The sequence below is a fragment of the Solea solea genome, chromosome 3 (genome assembly GCF_958295425.1).
Source record: "Solea solea chromosome 3, fSolSol10.1, whole genome shotgun sequence".
In the NCBI taxonomy this organism is placed as follows: domain Eukaryota; kingdom Metazoa; phylum Chordata; class Actinopteri; order Pleuronectiformes; family Soleidae; genus Solea; species Solea solea.
Window position 1 is genome coordinate 14,952,986 of NC_081136.1, and position 21,831 is coordinate 14,974,816.

The 21,831-nt window shown below is 39.3% G+C and overlaps 1 protein-coding gene across 2 annotated transcripts in view; it reads right to left on the reverse strand.

The window, feature by feature from the left end:
- The window catches only part of LOC131456517 (phospholipid-transporting ATPase ABCA1-like), a 124,607-nt gene that overhangs the window by 64,968 nt on the left and 37,808 nt on the right, over nt 1–21,831 (reverse strand). Inside the window, exons 15-29 of one of the 2 annotated variants that reach the window (XM_058624915.1) lie at nt 20,575–20,797; nt 19,712–19,933; nt 16,659–16,863; nt 16,274–16,390; nt 15,427–15,598; nt 14,365–14,496; nt 13,632–13,771; nt 12,837–12,974; nt 8,927–9,141; nt 7,560–7,635; nt 5,343–5,545; nt 3,499–3,547; nt 2,806–2,910; nt 2,599–2,631; nt 1,877–2,016 (exon numbers count right to left, since the gene is read on the reverse strand). In XM_058624915.1, the coding sequence (XP_058480898.1) occupies nt 1,877–2,016; nt 2,599–2,631; nt 2,806–2,910; nt 3,499–3,547; nt 5,343–5,545; nt 7,560–7,635; nt 8,927–9,141; nt 12,837–12,974; nt 13,632–13,771; nt 14,365–14,496; nt 15,427–15,598; nt 16,274–16,390; nt 16,659–16,863; nt 19,712–19,933; nt 20,575–20,797 (2,170 nt within the window). The remainder of the gene's footprint in view (nt 1–1,876; nt 2,017–2,598; nt 2,632–2,805; nt 2,911–3,498; nt 3,548–5,342; nt 5,546–7,559; nt 7,636–8,926; nt 9,142–12,836; nt 12,975–13,631; nt 13,772–14,364; nt 14,497–15,426; nt 15,599–16,273; nt 16,391–16,658; nt 16,864–19,711; nt 19,934–20,574; nt 20,798–21,831) is intronic. The other variant, XM_058624914.1, reaches the window with a different exon arrangement.

Consider the following 21,831-nt stretch of genomic DNA (forward strand, 5'->3'; position numbering starts at 1 on the left):
ACTGGCCCACACAGAGACCTGACCTCAACCCTTTGGGATGAACAGGAAGTTGGACTTCTCATCCAACATCAGTGCCTGACCTCATAAATGCTCGACAGAATGAGTGGGCACAAATTCCCAAAGAAACACTTCAAAATCCTGAGGAAAGTCTTCCAAAAAGTGTGGAAGCTGTTATAGCTACAGTTTATCCATATTAAAGTCCTATTGGTGTAATGGTCAGGTGTCCGGATACTTGTAGTGTATGTACATGTGGCCTGTTCTTCTTAGTGACTATTGTTATCTCCAAAAATAGATGAATTATAGTCACAACAATCAGAGTACTCGCACAATTTCACTTTCATACATAATAAAGGAACGCAAAAACAATGAAAATATTCTGGATTACAGAATGCACAATGTTAAACAGCAAGACTGTTGGATCTTGAGCTATTGTAGGAAGTTCAGTGTGAGCCAGTCAAATCATTTACAGCAACGCTACCAATAGCTGCGTCGCTGACATGTCCTCAAGTTTCATCCCCATAAATCACTTCTTTTGTGTAACATGCCATGATCTCTTTTATATTCCCCTAACTGCTTGTATTCGGAGAGATTACCTCGCCACACAATCATATCTGCTGACAATGGGAGCTGTTGACATGACGGGGGGAAAAAAAACCCTTTAGCCAAAGGAATAAAGAGGAGGAGGCAGGAGGTGTGTGCTGGTGACTGTGTGTATGTACCCTGATACATACTCACACTTATCTTTCCATCCTGTTCCACGTTCACTCTAAAGGAACGTCCAAGACTGACAGTGACTAATGGGGATTGGTACTGCAGCAAATTACAAGAACAGCCCATACACCTTACAGAGGTGAAACATTCCCCCTCTCTCTCTCTCTCTCTCTCTCTCTCTCTGTAGACCAGATGAGCTGGGATTCTGTCATCTTATGTTATTGGAAAATTCATGACAGCTGTCATAACTGGTGGCATTACATGATATTTACATATACTATGAATTTAGATGGGAGGTGAGTTTTTTTCAAACTTAGGGAGGGAAAAATCTCATTTAAGAACCCTGCAAAGTGCTTCTTAAAATGAAATTGAATTTGACTTGTTTAAATCACGCCTGTTTATTGCATTTGACTTTTTGAATTATGTTCAACAGGCACAAAATAATCTAGACAAACATTTAATAGGCTAATAGCAGTCTGTCATTTCTGTAATTGTTGTGCGATCACTTTTAATACAGACGTAATGGAAAGACATGATTAGCAAGTAAAATGAAAGAAAAACAAATCACGAGTGTCACTTTGCCTTTTTCACAGGGACCAGGTGAAATCACTGGTACTACAACTGAGGCGGGCACCATAATTGACTTATATATATATTGACTGAAGTGTAAACAGTGTTATGACAGCAATATGACATCAGGTCAAAGTGAAAAGACAAAACAAACAAAAACCAAAAGAAAGGAAAAGGATCTTCAGCAGCAGTAATAAACACATGATCGTGACATCTTTAGCCTCGTTCATATCCCTGGTTTTTCGCTGCAATAACTCAGGGCATCCTTTGGGAGGTAAAGGTGATTATTGTGTGTACAGTTTATTGACGTCGAGTTGCATCATTCAGGCTGCTGCTCTTCACATTTCTTCAAACTGTAATGCACTTTCACACTGTTTCCAGTCGATTTTGAATTTGAATTCCCTATCTAGTGACTCTTATCAAGATGGATTATGTGATTTTTTTGTCCCCCCCTTCTGATCTGGAATTTTCTTATTCTGTCATAATATGGGTCATTAAGTGATTTTGGGTTTTATACAATTTCACTTTCATCCTCCAATGCAACTCTCCTAGTGACACCCTTTAATTCATCAATATGACAGACTGAGGCCATTACCTGGGCAATGAGTCCCTTGCGGCTGCGGCGGGCGTGGTGGAAACGCTTGATAAAGAGCGCGAGGAACTGCCTCCTGATCAGCTCCCAACCAGTGATGACCATGGATCCCTTCCCATTGACACTGGTGGTTCTCTTTATGTCTGGAGTGGACATAAACTCACTGGTTATTTGTCATCTATGCATTTAAGGCTCGTACGTTGACCACGTTTTTCCGGCCCCGCTAATGGGCTGACAATTTAACATATCATGACACATCATGACAAACGGCGTTTGGGTGCGACGAGGGAAAAAGGTGACAAACAAGGGATTTGTAGACACTTACTTTTATGTCTCACACTCTGAGTGAATACTGAAAATTGAGGCACTATATTTTCTCAGTAGTCATTAAAGTAATAAAACATGGTCTGATTGAAAACCATTTTCATGATGAAAGACACTGTATGAAAGTGAATGTCTTTTATACGACCAAAATTGAATAGGTGACAAGTTAAGTCAGATAAACCTGTATGGATTGGAGGAAAATTATATTAGAAATTGCTTCTTGTGAAGACGGGGCTCTAGTTTATGCCCTCCTTTTAAAATGGCTACTGAAATGAAACTGTTCAATTAAAGTTGAACTAAATCAAGCTAATTATTAAAGAATAAAGGGTGTGTAGAAAAACAGACATTTGCAGGTATAATAAAACTAAAAGTCCGTAATAAAGAAGAAATAGAGCACCTACCTTCTACTTGACATGTAAATCTTTCCTTTAATTCTACATAAAAAGAGAAAGGAACAAGAATCAAGCAGGAAAAACAGCTCAATGCTATTTAAAATACAGTAACACCGATTTAGTTTGGTGAAAAGTTAACCTTCTGCACTACTGAATTTATTTAGACTAGTTTAGTTGAGATTTCTTTATTACAAAAGGAAATCGGGAGATACTTGCCACTCATTCCTGACACTTGCTCTGATGTGTACATGCTGGAGATGCTGTTCCTCTTGGATTTGTGGGAGCTCCTTTTGCAGTCGCTCAAAAACAGCTCCTCTGTTGCTAAGGGAAAACAAATAAGATATGTTGTTTTGGCCTGACCTAATTTAAGGTTATAAATAACAATAAGAATAGCTACCTGCCCTACAGAATGCCATATTATTTCTATAAAAGCACAGACCCAGGTGTTTCAAGAATGTGAAAAAAAAAAAAAAAAAAAAACAGTTTTAAACTGAAAAGTGAGGTTGTTTTGTGATGTAAACCAACAAAAACGCTTGTTATTTCCACTAAGGTCAAACAATGACCAGTTAGAAAACCTGATACAATTTTGTGATATATTATGTTATCTTTATACACAGAAGAAATCAAGCAACAACTTTACGTGAAACAACTAAGTCCCAATTTCAAATACCACACAAAACATACAGAATGAGAGACGTCGTTGCACAATGTGTAAACTGTAAAACTGAAAATGGACATTAAGCTAATTGCACAATACAATGGTGTTAAACCTGCCACTCAAACATGATGGTGATAATTAAAGATATGTCACCCACAGACACAGATTTTGTTGTATTAGCCATTACTGGTCAGTTTAGTTGGTTATTTTTAACCAGGGTGTGGCTACAGTGTACATCATTATCACCTTACTTTTTATTTCGGCATCCACTCCAGTTTCTTCTGCCACTTTAAGAAATATCTGTGAAAATAAATGCATTCTGAGTTTAAAATCTTAAAAAACGACAGCCACAGTTTGCATCCTCACATAATCATGCACACAAACTGAAGGCCCAATGCAAACCAGTCAATGTTTGTTGTTTAAGCCGCTGTCATAGATCAAAGTTGACATACAGAGTGCATGTAGATTTGATGTGGATTTCAGTTATTTTGGTCAAGTTTCCGCATGTAATCAGATTAGGGTTGTGCACTGAGGTTTTAACCTTCACTTGAGCATGTGCCAACTGGCCTCTCAGTGCGAAGCACCCTCCTCGACTGCATTTGTTAATTCAGGTCATATGGCAAAATACACATCTCTATTTGTGAGAAAGAGAGACTACTCACTACGCTCTTTGCACATTTCTGTGAGACTTAATGTGGTGAATAAATTCATTGAAAAATAAATACATTTTCTAATACATATAAAACAATTCAAGGGCAAAGATACATGACAAAGCTATTCAACATCAGGTGACGGTCGCCTAAAGTATACTATTCATCATTTTATGAGTATTATATGGAAATCGCTGCCTGTTTTACTCGAAGTGGACCACATGAGTGTATCTCAGTTTTAGATATTCGGAAAGAATTATTCACATTGTCCTCAGGCTGCGAGTGTCTGATTCATGGTACAGTTACTAAGAGTCGCTCATCGTTGTTGTACCCGGGTGTAAATTGATTAGGGCTGTCAATGGTTTAAAAGAAAATTAATAAATTAATCTCACATTTTGAAATTAGCCAATCTAGATTAATCGCAAAGTTTGCTTTTCTTCTAATGACTAAATGAATGTGTAATCAGAGTGTGCATTTAGACACTATTGTCTAATTGAATCTTCAAAGATTTTCAGGCCTATAAACTCAGGCCTATCAAGTGCCAACCAGGTCATCTTAATATAAAGGCAATTGTCAATAAATAGTGCCGTGAAACGCAGGTAACTTTTGTTTTCTTAATGAAACCTTCCATCCAGCAACTGACTGCAGGCAAGTGACTGTTTCACGTGCATAATTCCCAGCTTTCATGTTAGAGGTCAGCGCACACCAGAAGTAAACAAATTTGCGTTAACTGCGTTAAAAAGAAATCTTTCACGTTAATCTCGGGTGTATTAATCCCGTTAACTTTGACGGCCATAAAATTGATACTCAATTTTCTTTCTCTGTCCTATAATTTGCAAAGGTTCAAACATTAGTGCATGTTGTGGAGCACAACCAGCAAACACTGTGTGTTACATATTTGCAAACTCTACAGATGCTCGACGTTTGAGAAAGAAAAGTCAGCGAAGAAAATGTAATTAAATCAATGCATCGCAGCGGATGACTTGCTGTATTGCAGTTTCTCTCCAAGTCCCAAAGTTCATACCTGTTGGATAAATATAGATATTGATCCAGAATATCATTTATCATTCATGATATGTGATATATGAAGCAATGATAATCAGCTACTGATAGAGTTGGTTTGGATTGCTAATATACTGTCTCCAGTGGAATGGTTTCTCTCCATGTAAGTGTTTGCTATTCATGTTATTTTATGTTTTCTATAGAGAAATTTCAAAACATAGAAAAAGTGCAAACTGCAATCTAATTGGGTTTATCTGTAGGACATCCAACAAAGACATTTTACCTTTTAAAAGACGGATTCATTAGCAATGACTACTTAACACCATGATCAAAAAAAAAGATGAAGAATAACTTGTGTACTGCACTGTGTAGGCCAACTCGCTTCCTTTCTCTTGTGTGTGCATTACTCTCTAGTAGGGCTGTCATTCCCACGCTGAGTGTACCTCTTCCAGTGTGGTGTCAGAGATGCCGTAGCTGGTCAGTCCAAGGTCAGCCAAGGCCAGGTCGAGCTCTTGGAAGAGCCGAGCAAAGGTCCCATCTCTGGCTCCACTGTAGGGCAGTATGTAGGTGATCTCTTGACCAATGCTCTCCAAGAAGACTGCCCCCGGGACATGACGCTGCACAAGCTTATCCACAGCTGTCAAGTCTGCCAGACGGATAAAAAGGACTCCCAATAAACCAAATATTGTACACACACACACAGCAGACTTTTATCGAAAAATTCTCTCTGTTTATGTCGATTTCATCGAATAGTTGTTTTTTAGTGAGTATTTTAGGAACCATGCCCACTCCTGGCTGCAAATAAATGTACAGTATGTACTGTAAACGACAGCAGCTTTCAAATATAACAGGAAAAACTTTACAACTTTCTTCATAACTACTGCTGGGATTGCAACATAATTCACCTGATGCTCTAACCTTTAAAACATAGCCAAACACATCAGTGGATATAATACTTGTGCTTCATCTATTCGGAAGCTGAGTCTTCGCAGGAATCAATCTGGACAGTGTTGCAGAATACAGCACATCCATTATTGATCCACAGCCTCTCATACATAATTACTGCAGCTAAACAACCAATGGCTCTGTGCTTAGGAAGAAGTAAATGGATCTACTTCACACATCAGTCTGAATTATTTGTGAAAATATTGGTGTGTGTGTGTGTGTGTGTGTGTGTGTGGGTGGGTGTGTGTGTGTGCGTGGCAATAAAGTGAAATGTGCTGTCACTGGTGGGAATTACTTTTCAAGATTATATGTAGACATTGCGTACAGCTATGTTGAAAGAATGAGCATTGATTCAGGTATATAATCCATGTACAATAACCTCGACTCCATCCGAGTTTTCTTCTCATGTCTTTCATGAACACATTTGTTTATATGATCAAGGTCAAGAATGATAAAGATAAAGAGTAACTAGAATCATGAACATTGTATGTTGACATCACATCTGTTCTTCCTCTGCTGTTTCTAAATGAAATGGTACATTCTATGACTATTTGTAAATGTGATGTTTATATAATACGTAAGCATCTTTGGCTCCTTGATTGATTGGCGTACAATAAAGTAAGTGATTAGGAGTGAGGCGATGTGCATTATCCTCAGCTTAAAGGGATAAAAAGAGAAAAAAGGACTATGACAAATGAGATGCAGCTGATAAATATGCATTTTTCATTTTAAAAATATTTAATAAATAATGCAGAGATCTGTGTTGTAGGACTCCTTTTATTCAGCGATAAACACTGATTGTCATTAATAATGGGAGTCATTTTTTTTCTTCAGGATTCAAATCATCACCCACACTCCACTAAAAACTGGGATAGTGTTTTGGAAAATGAAAGAGACAGAGGCTACACACGGAAGAATTCACTTAGAAAAACTAAAATTAAGAGTTGGAGACAGAAGAGGCTCAACTGTAAACGTTAAGACTATTGTTTGTGGTTATTTGTTCATAAAAAAAAGACACACAAAAAAATAAGGTGATCTCATGACAATGACTCTTTGCTACAGTAGTGGGTGATGCTTCTTAGTGGCAGAATCTCTGCAGCGATTTGTTGTGGAAGAGAATGCTTTGGCTGAAACCTCCTTGTGACAAACATTTACTTGAGAGTACATTTCATGTGGATGTCCAATCAAACAGTAGAGCTGCGGCCCAAGCTTAACTAACTAACTAACAAAAACACACTGCTATAGAACAGCGAGTGATCAAAATCTTTCCTTTGGATTTATTGATTTCCCATTATCTGAAATATGATGCTCAAACGCCCATTACTACACCTTACTGTCTCCTGTTTTTTCTGCACTAACACTCCAATGCTCTCCATCAGAAAATTCAGGCATTTTACTTTAAAGTGCACTGTGCTAATAGTTCTCAAGGCAGCGGTTACTTTGGTGCCCGTAGCGCTCATATTGAAAAAGTGGAACTAAAATAATCTAGCTCATGAGTCTTCAGCACACTAGAACTATTTTAAGACCGTTAATGGTGACCTTTTCTGAACATTTTCATACATTCTTGTAATGTTTTAAAGAAGGCTGAGTTGTCTACATTGCTGCATAACTTTATTTAACTTAGTATCACCCACTTTCCTCAAATCTTTTAGTGTAGCATACATATGTAGGGTGTAAATCTGAAAATGTGCAGTTAGGGGAAAGAGAGTCTCTACCTGTGGGATCTGAGCTGTCCCAGCTTTGGCTGCCAATGCCTTGATCTGGGCTGCTCCTCCAATGAGAGTCTTTCTCCTGTTAATCAGAAAGGGATTAGAACGACTTTATCAGTACCTGCATTACAGTAACCCAAAAATGACTGTTTCCATCCGTTTTGATTTAACTGCTGTAAATAATGTTATGAGTACAAATATTAACATGGTGAGAGTGTGTTCAACCTGTAGAGGAATTTAGAATCCTAGGCAATACACAGGAATGAGAGGAACCTTTGACTGATTTCAACAAAGGGTGAATAAACTTGGCTTTTTTGGCATTTTTTGTACAGTATACAACACGACAATCAAACTTTGTCCAGCCCCTTTCTTTGTTTTGACTGTGCAACTGCAACATTTGCCACTGAGTTACACAGTTGTCATCCCGGAAAGGATACACTATTCTTCCTCACCCACAAAGGTGTTGGCGTGTTTATTTATTTCGAAGAAATGACTTTGCTCACCTCAATGAGCCTGCAGACTAATGGTAATTGCTCTAGTCCTGCTGGCATCAGTGCATCTTGTTCATTTGCTCCTATTGATTAAAACTAAGTGTGCGAGGAACCACTGGCGAGCAAAAGTGAGAATCACCCCTCTCCCCGGTGACAATTAGTATCATCCAGCACGTAGGCGTTTGCCAATTCTCATGCTGGGAGAAGACTAAACACAGATCATTACAGGGGGAGGGTGGTAAGAGAGAAGGAGAACACTCAGGAAAGCAAGAGGGAGCCATGTTCAATAATAGACTAAAAAGAGGTTACTGTTGTGTCAAAGGAGCTTGCAGCTGAAGTTCTTTTGTTGATGCACGGAGTCAAAAAGACTGATCCCCTACCAATTACAGCAAAATTATGATAAGATATTTTAATAAAAAGCGAGAAGTCACTGTGTGGTCAGGCAGGGGTTCTAATCACCAAAGTCTGAGGATAATTAGTGCACACAGCCAGTGCTGTCTGTCAACCATATGCACTGTTGGAATATCCTTGAGGATAAAACATTACAACAGTGACTTTTGATAACTTTATCTGCGGAATATTAAAATATGCTAATATTAAAAACCCTTTGACTCATCCAGCCACACAATTTAATTCTAGTGTTGTAGTCAATAGTGCAGCTCATGAATCCCAGCATGTGCTTTTTGTTTTTTGTTATCTCCCTTGTTCTATTTTGCTTTGTTTTTTTATTATTTTTGTCAGTACTAAAACCCACAAGTGGAAAAAAAACCCAAAGATGATATAAGACGCATGAACTGCTTAAGACAGCATATGACACAAGCATGATAATTATCAGATGAAATCTAATCAGTGCCCAGAGAGCACACACTAATATGTCCGTACCTCAGTGGCCTGACTGTGTATAATCCCATTACGCTGAGCTGTCATCTTTTCAGACCCATCTCGAACCAGAGTTAGGTAGTAGCCACTTCCAAAACATTTCTTCAGGAAGAGCGAGGAGCCACAGCAACGCATCTTGCCATGGGAGATGATGGCAATGCGATCGCCTAAAATGTCTGCCTCATCCATGTGGTGTGTAGACAAAATGATGGTGCGACCTGAAAGCGAGGCGGAGAGAAAGAGAGACACACAATTTGAAATGTGAAAAGAGTAAAAGGGGGGGGGGGGAACTGTAGTTATGAAAGTCACAGCACGGACGTGAAATCAAATTAAAAAACACTGTATTTCTGCAGCATCTTTCTCTATCGTCCACGTTTGACCTGACAACTGTCAAACTGACAAGAAGCCTGACAGGAAAAAATGTCACACATTAAACAACTCTTGTAATCAAGCCAGTTTCACCCTCTAGTATCCGTCTCCGTACTCACTTTTCACTCTCCTGTACTATCACATGGCAACAAAGCAAACTCCACAAGAAAGCGTGGGTGTGATTCTGAGACAAAATTAAAAAATCATGACAAAGGCCAACCCTAAACCTCCTTGCCAGTATTTCTGTGTGATCACACATTATTTCTGTGCCCCATGTTTCCCGTGCTGCGGTTCCTTAGATTTGAGATGCATCCAGCTGAGCACAATTGCATTGACAACTTCAATATGCATTGCAAGGTTATTCACAGGTGTTCTAATACCTCTCTATCAAGCTGCATCAGATAACACATATTAATTATCACATAGCCCTGAAATCAAAATAGGACTAGATCTGTCGAGAAGACACAGCATGGTCACATCTCCGTAAAGCTGACTCGAAAGCAGTATCACTTTAGAGTACTTCTGATCCAATAATGTTTCGGTTTTCTTGTGCGACAGAAACTATTTTATCGACTACATTTCTTGTTCGTCGACAAAGAAATCTCTTTAGATGTTAGTAAGTTTGAGAATTATTTTAAGTTTTATCATTTCTTTTAGAATAAATTAAACATTGTAGCCATGCCAGAGGCTCTGCTAGAAGCTCCACAGATGGTTGCTCTGCTCTGATAGTGCACCACTTTGCACTCTTTTATCATCCGTTTAATGGCTTGCTATGAAGTTTACCACAACTAATGACATTCATGATTCCCTCAGGACCAACTCTGTTGACAGTTGAAAATGTTCTTTTAGTAACACCACCAGGAAATAATTACCCTTTTTTGTAAGTCTATACTTGTGAGTAATTCAGCAGCACGCCGTACACTCAGCGTTTTCACAGTGAGTACCAGATCAAAGCATCTCCCAACAGAGATGACAGGTTGGCTATATCATGCATATTAATCTGAAAACATGATAAGTAGATATATTCTCAGTAATAAAGTTCCTTGGATTAGCGAGGGTTTATTGCAGAACTCCTGTGCTGAGCATGGCAGCTTTTTTTTTGTTTGTTTTTTTAAATGCACTGAGCTAGATAAATTTGTATCTTCATAGGTCGTATTATCCAGGGGACAAGGACATGCTCAGAGGTCATTAACTGCAGCCATTTTGCTTGGCCAACTATTTCAACTCTCTCCCACACTCCTCTTACCCTCCCATCCCTGTCCCTTGTTTTGCTCTGCCACCAGCTGAGCTGCTAAATCCGTCTCTTCTCTGTTAAGTATTGCTGCCTTGTGCTATGCCAAACAAGTCTGGATCTACATATATTCAAACTCAACAAAATGCCCAAGTTGAATGAATGCCACAGCCCAGTCAATTTAGCATATGGAGGAAAAGGCTATGCTTATGCATGGGGGTGGGTAGAGGAGATTGCTCGAGATTTAGTTTGACTGAGGCAGCTCATTTTGTATGGGTTTCTCAACCTCACAGATGATTTTTCTTGGTGTTTTTTTTGGTTGTGGCTTACAAGGAAAATGGGAATATATATATAAAAAAAACACTGCATTATCTGTGAGCTGGGAGCAAAATTAATGTGTTTGGACTACAGATGGTCCACAAAGGTATTCTGATTTATAGCGTGTTGTGGTGCATTACAGCACAAAGTGATATATCAAAAGCAGTTGTGCGTGTTCAGGTAAATTGGTAGCTCTCGCAAAAAGGAAAGAAAAGCGAGAGTGGAAATGTGGTGTCTGTTATTTTGCCTCTTCCCCTCCATATCAAAGTGATAGAGATTGATTTCACAGTAGTTAAATAACTCCTCACAGATATTATGTGCATGCATTGGGAGTAAGACAAATCACAGATCAAATCTTTAACAAGTGATGGCTACGGCAACCAACTGAGAACAATACATTTTAAAATTAATTCAAGTAACTTATCGACCAGATTAAAACTGTTTTGATAAAAAAGGATGTTACATATGTCAAATGTAACATAATTCATTCAACTCAGTAACAGAATTCTCAGAAAAGTCTCAGACCACGACAAGTGACAAACTTTATCGTAGCCTTAATGCAGCACTCGTTATGTCAGTTTCCATGGTGGGGATCAACATTCTCAATGCTATAGTAGACGGCTATAATGCATTTTATGGCATGTTTGGAGGAGAGACTTTATGTAATTTAACTGCATAACAACTGATTAAATCCTTATAAGCAACTTGAGAGATGTTAATGTTTTCACTCTCAGTGATTACATGGCTGCTGATACAAGCTGTTCAAATGAGAAAGTTGGTGAGTCAGTGGGAGAAATCCCTTGAAATAACAACTTTCATTAGCTGTGCAATCTGAAACACATTGGAGTGCGTGTGTGTGTGTGTGTATGAACAATATTGTCCCATCCACAAAAAACACACTGGCCTGTGGAAGGATGAGGCTGAGTGTATACTATGCATGACGTCCTGACACAATAGAAGAGCCACTATTACAGTAATCAGCATTCAATCATATGAATAATCATTAAAACATTGCTAAATTAAATCTTTACACGACACAGTGATATCATTTCGATGGACACCTACTTACAGTAAATCAAGCATATTAATCTTGAACAAACACTGAAGTTCCCTTATTCCTTTTTTTAAGATGCCGTTTCAACCATCATTAACCATATAATCTGCAACTAAAATTAAAAATAAATACAATAACAATCTGGTCAGCTTGTTCCTGTAAAAAACGTGTCCCGCTAATTATCTATGAAGAACTACAACATTAAGTCCACAAGCCTTTAGCTTTTTCCATACAAATGCACTGTCTGTGGCCTTTTATGCTAAATGAAAAAGCTTCATAACACTGTGGTGCAAAACAGGACTGGGGAGGCAAAAACATGACTCATTGAACCAGCCAGAATGTGGATGTTCTCATTATAACAGAGTTATCTCCGGCTCTGCACTGGAGTGAAAGGACCTGATTAGAGAGAGAGAAGCTAATGACACGTTGAGAGTGGAATGTCACTCAATGCACATTAAACATTTAGACATCTGCTAAGAGAATGTGCTACTATAATGTTCATGTCCTGCTTTCAGCCAACAGCAACCACAAAGTATATAAGGCCAGGGGAGAGACATGCTGACTGATATGGCAGACAATTAGGGACTGTGTTAAATAGGGATGTCAATTAAAGCTTCTTGGATTCACTTGTCTTCACTCGCATTTCAATCTGTTCCAGTACAAATTACAATTTCTCCACTCCCACAATTGAGTGTCACAGAGTAGAAAGGCAAAACGAAAATAAGTTCAGCGGGCTGCTCTAAATGGTTCATTAACTTAACAGCCCTTACATACTCGATACTTTTTAAGTTTTATTAGTTCAAAGTTAACCTCCAGCTCAGTTTGGAAAACTTTCTAGGTTTGACACAAATCAAACATGCACTCCGTGCATTCCACTGGATCCTTCACATGAGACTTCAAAGCCTTGAGTGGAGCCATGGTTCTTCCCACTGATCTCATACCTTGTTTGTACTTTAACAACAGTTCCCAGATCCCCCTGCGGGCATAGGGGTCGACTCCTGCTGTGGGTTCATCTAGGATGACAATTTTTGAGCCTCCAACAAATGCTATGGCCACAGACAGCTTCCTCTGCATGCCACCTAGAAGACAAAACAAGCCGTTATATTATGATCTGAATATCATTTTTAATGACAAATAACTGCAGCCGATACAAAATTGACAATCATAGTTGCTTGTAATCAGTGAATAGTATTAAATAAAGTCAATATTGAGACAATAGTGGGGACAGGTTATGGAGTAAGCATGTTGAGATGTACGTATCCATGTTTTTGAAGGCTGGGAGGAAGATATACCTCACTAAGGTTATTACAGTCACCACTCATAGAGAGCTGTTCAAATGCATCCAATGTAGTGTTAATGTAGTGGAAATGTCAACATGCATCAACCTTGAAAGTCATATTTTGCTCACAAGCAATCCATGACTGGGGACAATTTATCAAACAGGACTCGCTCCTGCCCCCAGACAATGAATTATAACCTGTGACATGCAGGTACTGTGTATGTGTGTGTGTGTATGTTGAGCGTGTTGCTTGTTCATGTGCTAGCAGAGGAATGGCATAACTAAACCGCTTTATCCTGAGCAGAAAGGTTCATTTCCAGATGATATATCTTCCCAGAAATAAATGCACCATATACACAAGCTGATGCACACGAGAAAAATATCATTTACATCTCTGCATAATTTCATTCACAACGTCAAGGAAACACAGATGCTAAAGACGTCGACAGACACGCACCTGACAGGTTCTTAGCAAGATCCTTCCGTTTGTGTGGTAAACCAACATCCTTAATCATCTGGTCCATCTCATTTTTCACCTCATCACGGCTGAGTCCCTTCAGTCGAGCATAGAAGTAGATGTGTTCTTCCACTGTCAGCCTGGGGACGGGAAAATAATTCAAAAACACGTGCTTGACAGACACATGGGGTGTCACAAACAACCAAAGAGGGCATCCTGTGCCAAAACGTCACATTAAAGCATTTTGGAAGATGATCCACTACTCTGAAGTGAACTAAACTAATATGATGTAATTTCCAGCTCAATGTTTGCATGAATATTTTAACTCCATTTAACAAAGATGCTTTGACTGCCTTGTATTAATATTAATGAAAGTAATTTGTAGGTGCTAAGCTATAATTATGATGTAGGACTCCGGTTGACTTGCAGTAGTCACTTTATAGAGGGGGACTCTTAAGGTGAAAAAAAAATACTGCATAATGGCAGAGAATGATGATATGAGGAAAAGTTCGGCGGCTGGATTGAAGTACATTTAATTTTTAGCATAAAAGAAATAATGATGTGTTGATGTGAAAAATAAGCTGAGACTGAGCCCTCATTAGGCACACGATTAAATTGCTCTGTGATGATTTCTTCCCCTTCTTCTTTTTTAATACTGCAGAGGCAAAACATAATTATACTAATGACCAGTTGAGAACATGGATTGATGGCTATCTGCTTTACGTTCACTCACTCATTGAATAAGACATTGTGCTGTGGGCACATTCCCAAATATTTCCGGATGCTGTCCATGTTAGAGAGGATGTCGTATCCATTGATGAGGGCTGTGCCGGATGTAGGCGGGAATAGTCCTGTCAGAATCGACCTAGAAAAGAGAACGTACAGTACATACCGAAGCTTAGAGGTTAGTTTTAACTTTTAATATAGTGACAATCATAAAGAGGAGGAAAGTTTTTATAACTTCAAAGCAGTTGGCGTCAAACAAGGCCCAGCTATATATATTTAAAGCTCTATTTAAATATACCAGGCAATTGACGTCTTGTCTCTTCTGACCAACACACTGCATTCTAATTAAATTTTCATAAAGTAGGGGAAATGATTTTTCTGTCACAAGGACTGAAAAATGGAACCACCAACATGGCTCTGACTGTCTATATCATCCCCATTAACTTCTATTCAGTCTCAGGTCATTAATGTTTAATTACAAGTACACCAAACAAAAAAACAACAGTGCGATAAACAAACACACGAGATTACACACATATTTGCACCACCATAAAGCAGCACAAATTCAGTAGTATCAGTGAATCTCACAGATGGATAGATATCTGCCATCTTGCAGGGAATGCAATGAAACAGAGCTTCAGTGTGCCACAGTCCTTCCTCTGTCCTTTGAGTTATTGTGCACTGTTATGTTTCGTTACAGTGCTCAGAGCGGATTTCTTCCCTCAGCCTTTAGTCTTGCATTACTTGCTCTCTCTCCCTCTCTTTCTCTCACTCATTCTTTCTGGGCCACTGGGTTTCATTTATTTGCTGTCATCCTAAACCCCTTTCCAACCTTTCCACAATTTTTTAAATAGCAATTAGATGCCTCCCTCTATCAACACAACAGCTGACTCTGTGTGATAAATGCCCTCTGAGAAGATGTCACTGCTTGAAAGCACTGACCACTGAATTATTGTAGCTACAGTGTGCTCGGCATTGTGAACAAGTTAGATTAGTTGCACCCAGTGAAATTACACAAACACTGAACCCAGTGTGGCAGAGCATGGGCGAAATAGATAAAACAGCTCACATTGTGGTCGTTTTTCCAGCTCCATTGTGGCCAAGAAAAGATGTGATCTGATTCTCATAGAAGTCCACAGTTAGTCCATCAACAGCAAGCTTCTTCCCAGTCTTGTAGATCTTGACAAGATTGCGGATGGAGACCCCTGCCTTCATATTGGGTGGTGGTTTCTCCAGATATTCTTTGGAAACACATACATACAAACAAAGAAACCAGCATTAAAAAAAGGTGTATTATATCTGTGCAAGTTTTGAATAACCATCCATCCATTGTCTACCGCTATATTCTCAACATGAGGGGCTGCTGGTGCCAGTCCCAGGTGACATAGGATGAAAGGTGGGCTACAACCTGGACAACCATTTACTGTCACACTCACATTTGGGCAATTTAGAGTGTCCAATTAACCTCTGCATGTTTTTTTTTTGACTGAGTACCCGGAGAAAACCCATGCACATACAGGGAAAACATGCAAACTCCATGCAGAAAGGCCCTTGATCCGACAGGGTCGTAAACCCGGATCTTTTTGCTGCAAGGCAACAGCTCATATCACTACACCGCTGTGTGACCTAGATATCTTACAAAGATAAGACGAGAGGGTGGCAGCTCTCTCAGAAACAAGGACAAATAAAAAATAAGATCATACTTTTTATTTTTTTGTTGCTGCAAACCAATTACCTACTATTTATATCTGCTGATTGGGAAAAAAGTTTTTTATCACCTTGTGCGACAAATACAGCGCTAATCACTCGCGCAATAAGAGCACACACACAGTCAACTGTGAGATGTGGCAAATCCATCATGACTGAGTGGGTTACACTATGACAATAGGAGAAACAAAAATGTTATGACCGTTTACCGTTCTGTTCAGTGAAGTCCTTTGGAAAACCGGGGTCAACACTGGTTGTTGAGGCTTTGCCACACCAATAAGATGCAGTGAAGGGGAAATACCACGGCTTAGGGATTCCATATTGTCCTGGAATTGAGCGTGGAGAATATTATTAACATTTGAATAATGGCCTGGCTTGAGGGAATGTGGTATTTCACTGTGTAGGATTCCCCTCGACAGCCTGACAAAATTCATGCTTTCTTTTAATTAGAGTCAGCGAGAAAAGCACAAGGGCTCGTTAGGACAGCAGAAGCAGTTGAATACTGATTTCAGCGAGACCACAAAAGGGAATAAAATATATATAGTCAAATATATCATCTTTTCAGATCATTAATTGGAAATACATAATGATTACCTGGAAAGACATTCTCAATGTACCAGGTGAGTGTCCAGTACAAGGCAGCATCAAAAAGCATCATGATGTTGGACAGCAAGAAGGTGTAGCGCTCCCCATCTTCTGGACTCTGGTTAATGTTGTACCACTGAATGCCGATGCCCTGCTCCTCATACTTGGCAAAGTTCTCACAGCCGTAGCCAAAGGCCACGCATGACAATAAACTCTGAAGAAGACACATGTGACAAAAGGAAAGACATTAATAGTTAAAGGAGTGAGTGGTTTGATATTTTATGAAATAGGCAAGTTTAGTGCTGAACGTTAAATGGGACTATTTATACCTTTTATATTTTTAATTATATTAATAAATATTAATGAGTGAGGACTAAATAAAGAGTAACCAAGTGAGGCCTAAATAAATTATGTACATCAGGTAGCTTATTTGGGCTGTATTATGTCCACTTTCACACACAGTATATGATCTGTTGACAGTTGTCACAAACATTATTGAAATCAATTGCGGGGGCAGAACCAGTTAGATTTTGATGTGGATCACATCGCACAGGGAAATCAAAACACTTCCATCCATTTCTTAGGAAATAACAAATGGTTCCTAATGTAAACCAGACAAAAACACAGTTAAACGCAGTATCTGGTAGGATGTCAGCTGTTTTTTTTCGTTGCCTCTTAACATCTCTGAGGACGTTTCAACCAAACAAAAACAAGACAGAAACTAAAGCGTACGTGCTGCAAACTGAGATTGGTTGGCTCTTTTATACAGAAGGAAATTGCAAATGATGTGTTGCCTATGAGACATCATCTGCCATGGCCTATCACTCTGCGTTGCCATGTTGCGTGCCAGCTGTTTTATCATGCCTCATTTGCTCGCAGCATTTTCACTGCGACAGAAGCCGTTGCTGTTTCAAGTTTTAGAGACGAATGATCACGGATACTGTCAACACACTGCTGCATTACCAGGGGCAGAATCAGAAAAGCTCTGCGGTGACACCAAACCTCGAGCCTTGCTACCAACACTGCTGGCATCTTCCCGGCTTGTCTTCCACTGCCCATCCACTGCCAAGCAAGTCAGTCAGCAGATGAGAGGTGACAGGACAGGGCTAGTGGACACACATCCTTGACCTCTTCATTGAATGGCTGACAAGAACGGGAGCCACGCGTCTTTGGCTTTAGAGAAAAGGGCATGAGTTTGGAAAGAAGACAAGCCCCCCTCCTTTGAACACATGTCAACACTGCAGACATAACAACCATTCAGTTGACTGTAGACAAGACGGTGTAATCAGGGTTGAAATGACGGAGAGTGATTCTAATCGACACAAATGAACGTCTGTCTGTAGAAGTTTGCTCAAATAAACTGTTGTCGTCAATTTGAGAAATAAATTACAAACGTGAAAAAGAGGCTGAAGCTGCAATAATCAGTCTATAAATAAATTACTCCACTGCATGAAGATAATAATCATCGAGGGAACCGACAGCTGAATGGTTAAATAAAACATGTCATTTTTCCTCGTTTACTTTTATACTTTAACTAATGAATACAAAAGTTGCAGTCTACATTTAAATCAGTGAAAGCCACGGCACCACAAATAAAGTCCAAACAAAATTCATGTGTTAATTAGATGCCAGATGTCGCAAAGGCTTTAATTAACAATTTTCAGAAGTAAAACTAGCAACTAGCCAAGTTTTAAATTGCTTTGAAGACCTCACTATTTTTGACTTTTCCTGGATATAAAAGAACCCTTGATTCTCTCTTGTTTCAATCCTTATTAAAAATTGAAACTGACAGAGAAAGAAAACCGTCAAAGAAGCAGTACGTAGGACGTTGGATTGTGACTGTGACTGATACACTGCCTGGAGTTCTTCTTTGGCACCGAGCTGCAGTCAAAACATGTTCATATAAACGTAGGTGATCTTTTAAAATTCTGAATAAATGCTTCATTATTGAGGGAGACGTGCGGAATAATTTGTATTCCACATCACGATGTGGCTCTTTCTAAGCTAGAGGAGACGGAGAGAGAGAGTGAGAGAGAGAGAGAGTGAGTGTGTGCCTCTGCACATACATACACTTCTCTGATAAAGTGTGGGGATGAACAGGATGGTGGTTTGGTCAGAGGAACATTGCTCATGCTAATTAGAGGGCTAGAGGGCTATCCATCTAGTTGGAGCAGGGGAGAAAAATGCCAGTGCCGAGGGACAACCTAGCAATGGCACTTTATGTAGAGATTAAATAAGGTTTACAAGACCTTATATGTAAAGCTCCAAACTAATCTGGACGCTTTCTGTAAAATTAAATGGGCTTTACATTTTCCTAAAGAAAAGGACTGGCATAATTTCCACGGACTAACTCAAAGAGAAGTGGTTTTACAAAAGATAACAAGAAGATTAAAGCGTGTGCCATGGAAGATATTATTGCTGACTGCAAATATATCAACGTGATAATCAAGGGATTGTTTATTTACCAAAAGAGCAAAAATGACCTGATCTAAATTCTAGGATGATGCACTTGCATGCACAACAATGACGTTTTACATTTTGTGTCTTTGTCTGCAAAAAAGACAGCAAGTGGACAAATGATAGTGGCAAAAATCGTAAAGGTCACAGAGAAAGGCTACACTGAAAGTTGAGCAATGGTGAACAATTTATCTTTATCCCTTCGAGGATTCAAGAAAGTCCCTTACTTCCATAGTTTCTCTGTCTAGTCTCATCTTTTATCTAAATATTTGATATTTCTGTCATTTGTTTAACAAAAGTCTTCAGGTTTGCACCACAGTCTGTCAGAACAAGGTAACAGCATTAATATTTAAAATAAATCCTACATGTGTTTCTGTTGCAATTTGAGTTCTCAGGCACAGACTTGTGCAGATGATAACAACAAATCTATGACAGATATTAATGGCGCCAAGTGAATGTACTTCACTTGGAACAAGTGACTATGACTGCCTAAACTGGGATTATAGTGACAACAAACCTAACCTGAGATTAAGGCTGAAAACTGAGCTAGGCTGATAACAGCAGGAGAAGATATTAAAACATGTCAGCGCTAAAGACAGACTTACCACAGCAACCTTGGCCGGGAAACCCATGACGTCCCTCCAGGCATAGCAGAGGATGTGCGGCAGATAGAGGACAAAGTAGATGAGGCCGCCACACGCCGCTGCTAAGTTGGCCTTGGAGAAGAAGACGCTAATGAAGAAGCACTGAGTGATGGTGACCACACAGAACACCAGCAGGAAGACAAAGATTACTGAGGGGTCGCTGTACTGCAGCACTTTCCCGTACTGTGTCAAAAGAAATAAAATAAAAGATGGGGGAAAAAAAACAAACATGTAAACATAATTCATATAAATCACACACCAACATGCAGAGAAATATTTTAGGTTGGTTGAAAAGCCAAGCAAACAGAGAAACATTAAGACTATTTGATTATTGATTAGTTGGAAGACAACACAGGCAGAGTAAAAGGTGTTTGAAACTGGTCAAAAAACATTTGATAATTTGCAAAAAAAAAAACATTTTTCGCATGGACTCATTTTTTTTAAAATATATAATCTGAAGTCATTAAACATGTCACTCTTTTATTCTGCCTGCTTGAAAGAGAACCGTTCTCTAATTTTAGAGAGTTACTCCTGAATCCACCCATTCACCCACATTTCACCATGACACTGTCTTCACTCAGCTTAATTCACTGTAAGATAATGATGCCAATAAAGTGGATGCTATTATGACCAAAGAACCATTACATGATACTGTATGAATCTTTCTCATCTTTCTCCTAAATTTACACAGGCTAAATGAACAACTGCCATTATTTTTGAACAGAGGTCCCTTTGGAAACTGCAGACACTTTGGTGGCCAGAACTCTCCAAAAGTAGTAGTAAAAGGTTCTCCTTCAAAGACTGTTCAATCATTCTAAAATCACCTTTAGTATGAGGGCAAGGAAGAGAGCACTTAAAGCAAGTGGAACGACACTGGACACTGCCCAGCTCAACCAATAGATGGCACTTTTCAGGCCCATGATCCTCACGGTCTCCTTCAGCCTAGCCTCTTTCTCTGCAACAATGCTCTTTACGATCATGGCCACTGAGTAGATCCAAGCTAACGTCATGTATAAGGGGAGGGAGCGTGCCAGAGACCGGAGGAACCTGAAGGATTGAGGAGCCAGACCAGTTAAAACAATCAATCCACGCAGTATTAATCACAATGCCACATGTTATCAAATTGTAATCGCATTTCTTTGGAGATGCATTTGATAAATACAGTATATGTCATTTTCCCACCACCACTGCGCTGGGTTGGAGTGGGTCGGGCAAAAGACACCAAAGAAGGCACCATTATAAATCCCTCCATCTCTCTCTCACACACACACACACACACACACAACTATAGTTAATTTTTACCTTTTACCTGTTCAAGTTATCAACATTTTTTCTGCTCGCACATAGAAATCAACACACACACACGCATATCATCCGACATCTTGTCAGACAGAGGTGCTTGAGGTTTAACACTTCACAATGCAATGATCTTGGATCGGTTATGTGTCATTGTTATTATTTATTTTTATTCTTGCATGAATTTATGATTGATGAGGTGTCAATAGCTGTCTCCCACCTGTGGTCTCCGGCACTGTCACTTGAGTTCCTTTAACATTGCTGCTGCATGTGTTGCAAAACACAACACATTCATCAAATTTTAATGACCGACAGCTAGCACGGCAAGACATTTCGGAAGGTGCTTTCACGCTGTCAAAACAAGGAGAGTCTGTTTGGATGAGGCACACGGTAGCAGCGATGGGTATTGATCACCACTGATCTGTGTTATTTACACGGAGTTCTTGTCACACACACCTGAATTGAGGAGGTTTCAGATGGGAGCCAAATATGGGAACAGTGTAAATACATTTGCCTGGTTCCACATAATGAATGCATTGCCTCCTTCATAATGAAAGAGGAAATATGTGTAAATTGGCTGAGGACTCAGGTGCAGGTGACAAAACTGGTTGTTGTCACACCTAATCCACATACAGCCTTATGATAATTACCATTTGATTTGCTATTATTATTAATGTGCCGAAAATGGCTGTGAAATTATCATTTAGAATGGGCCTGTGATTTGAATACACATTGTACTTGCAGTGGCTCCTCCAAGGCACTCGACTAACTCAATTTATTGTTAT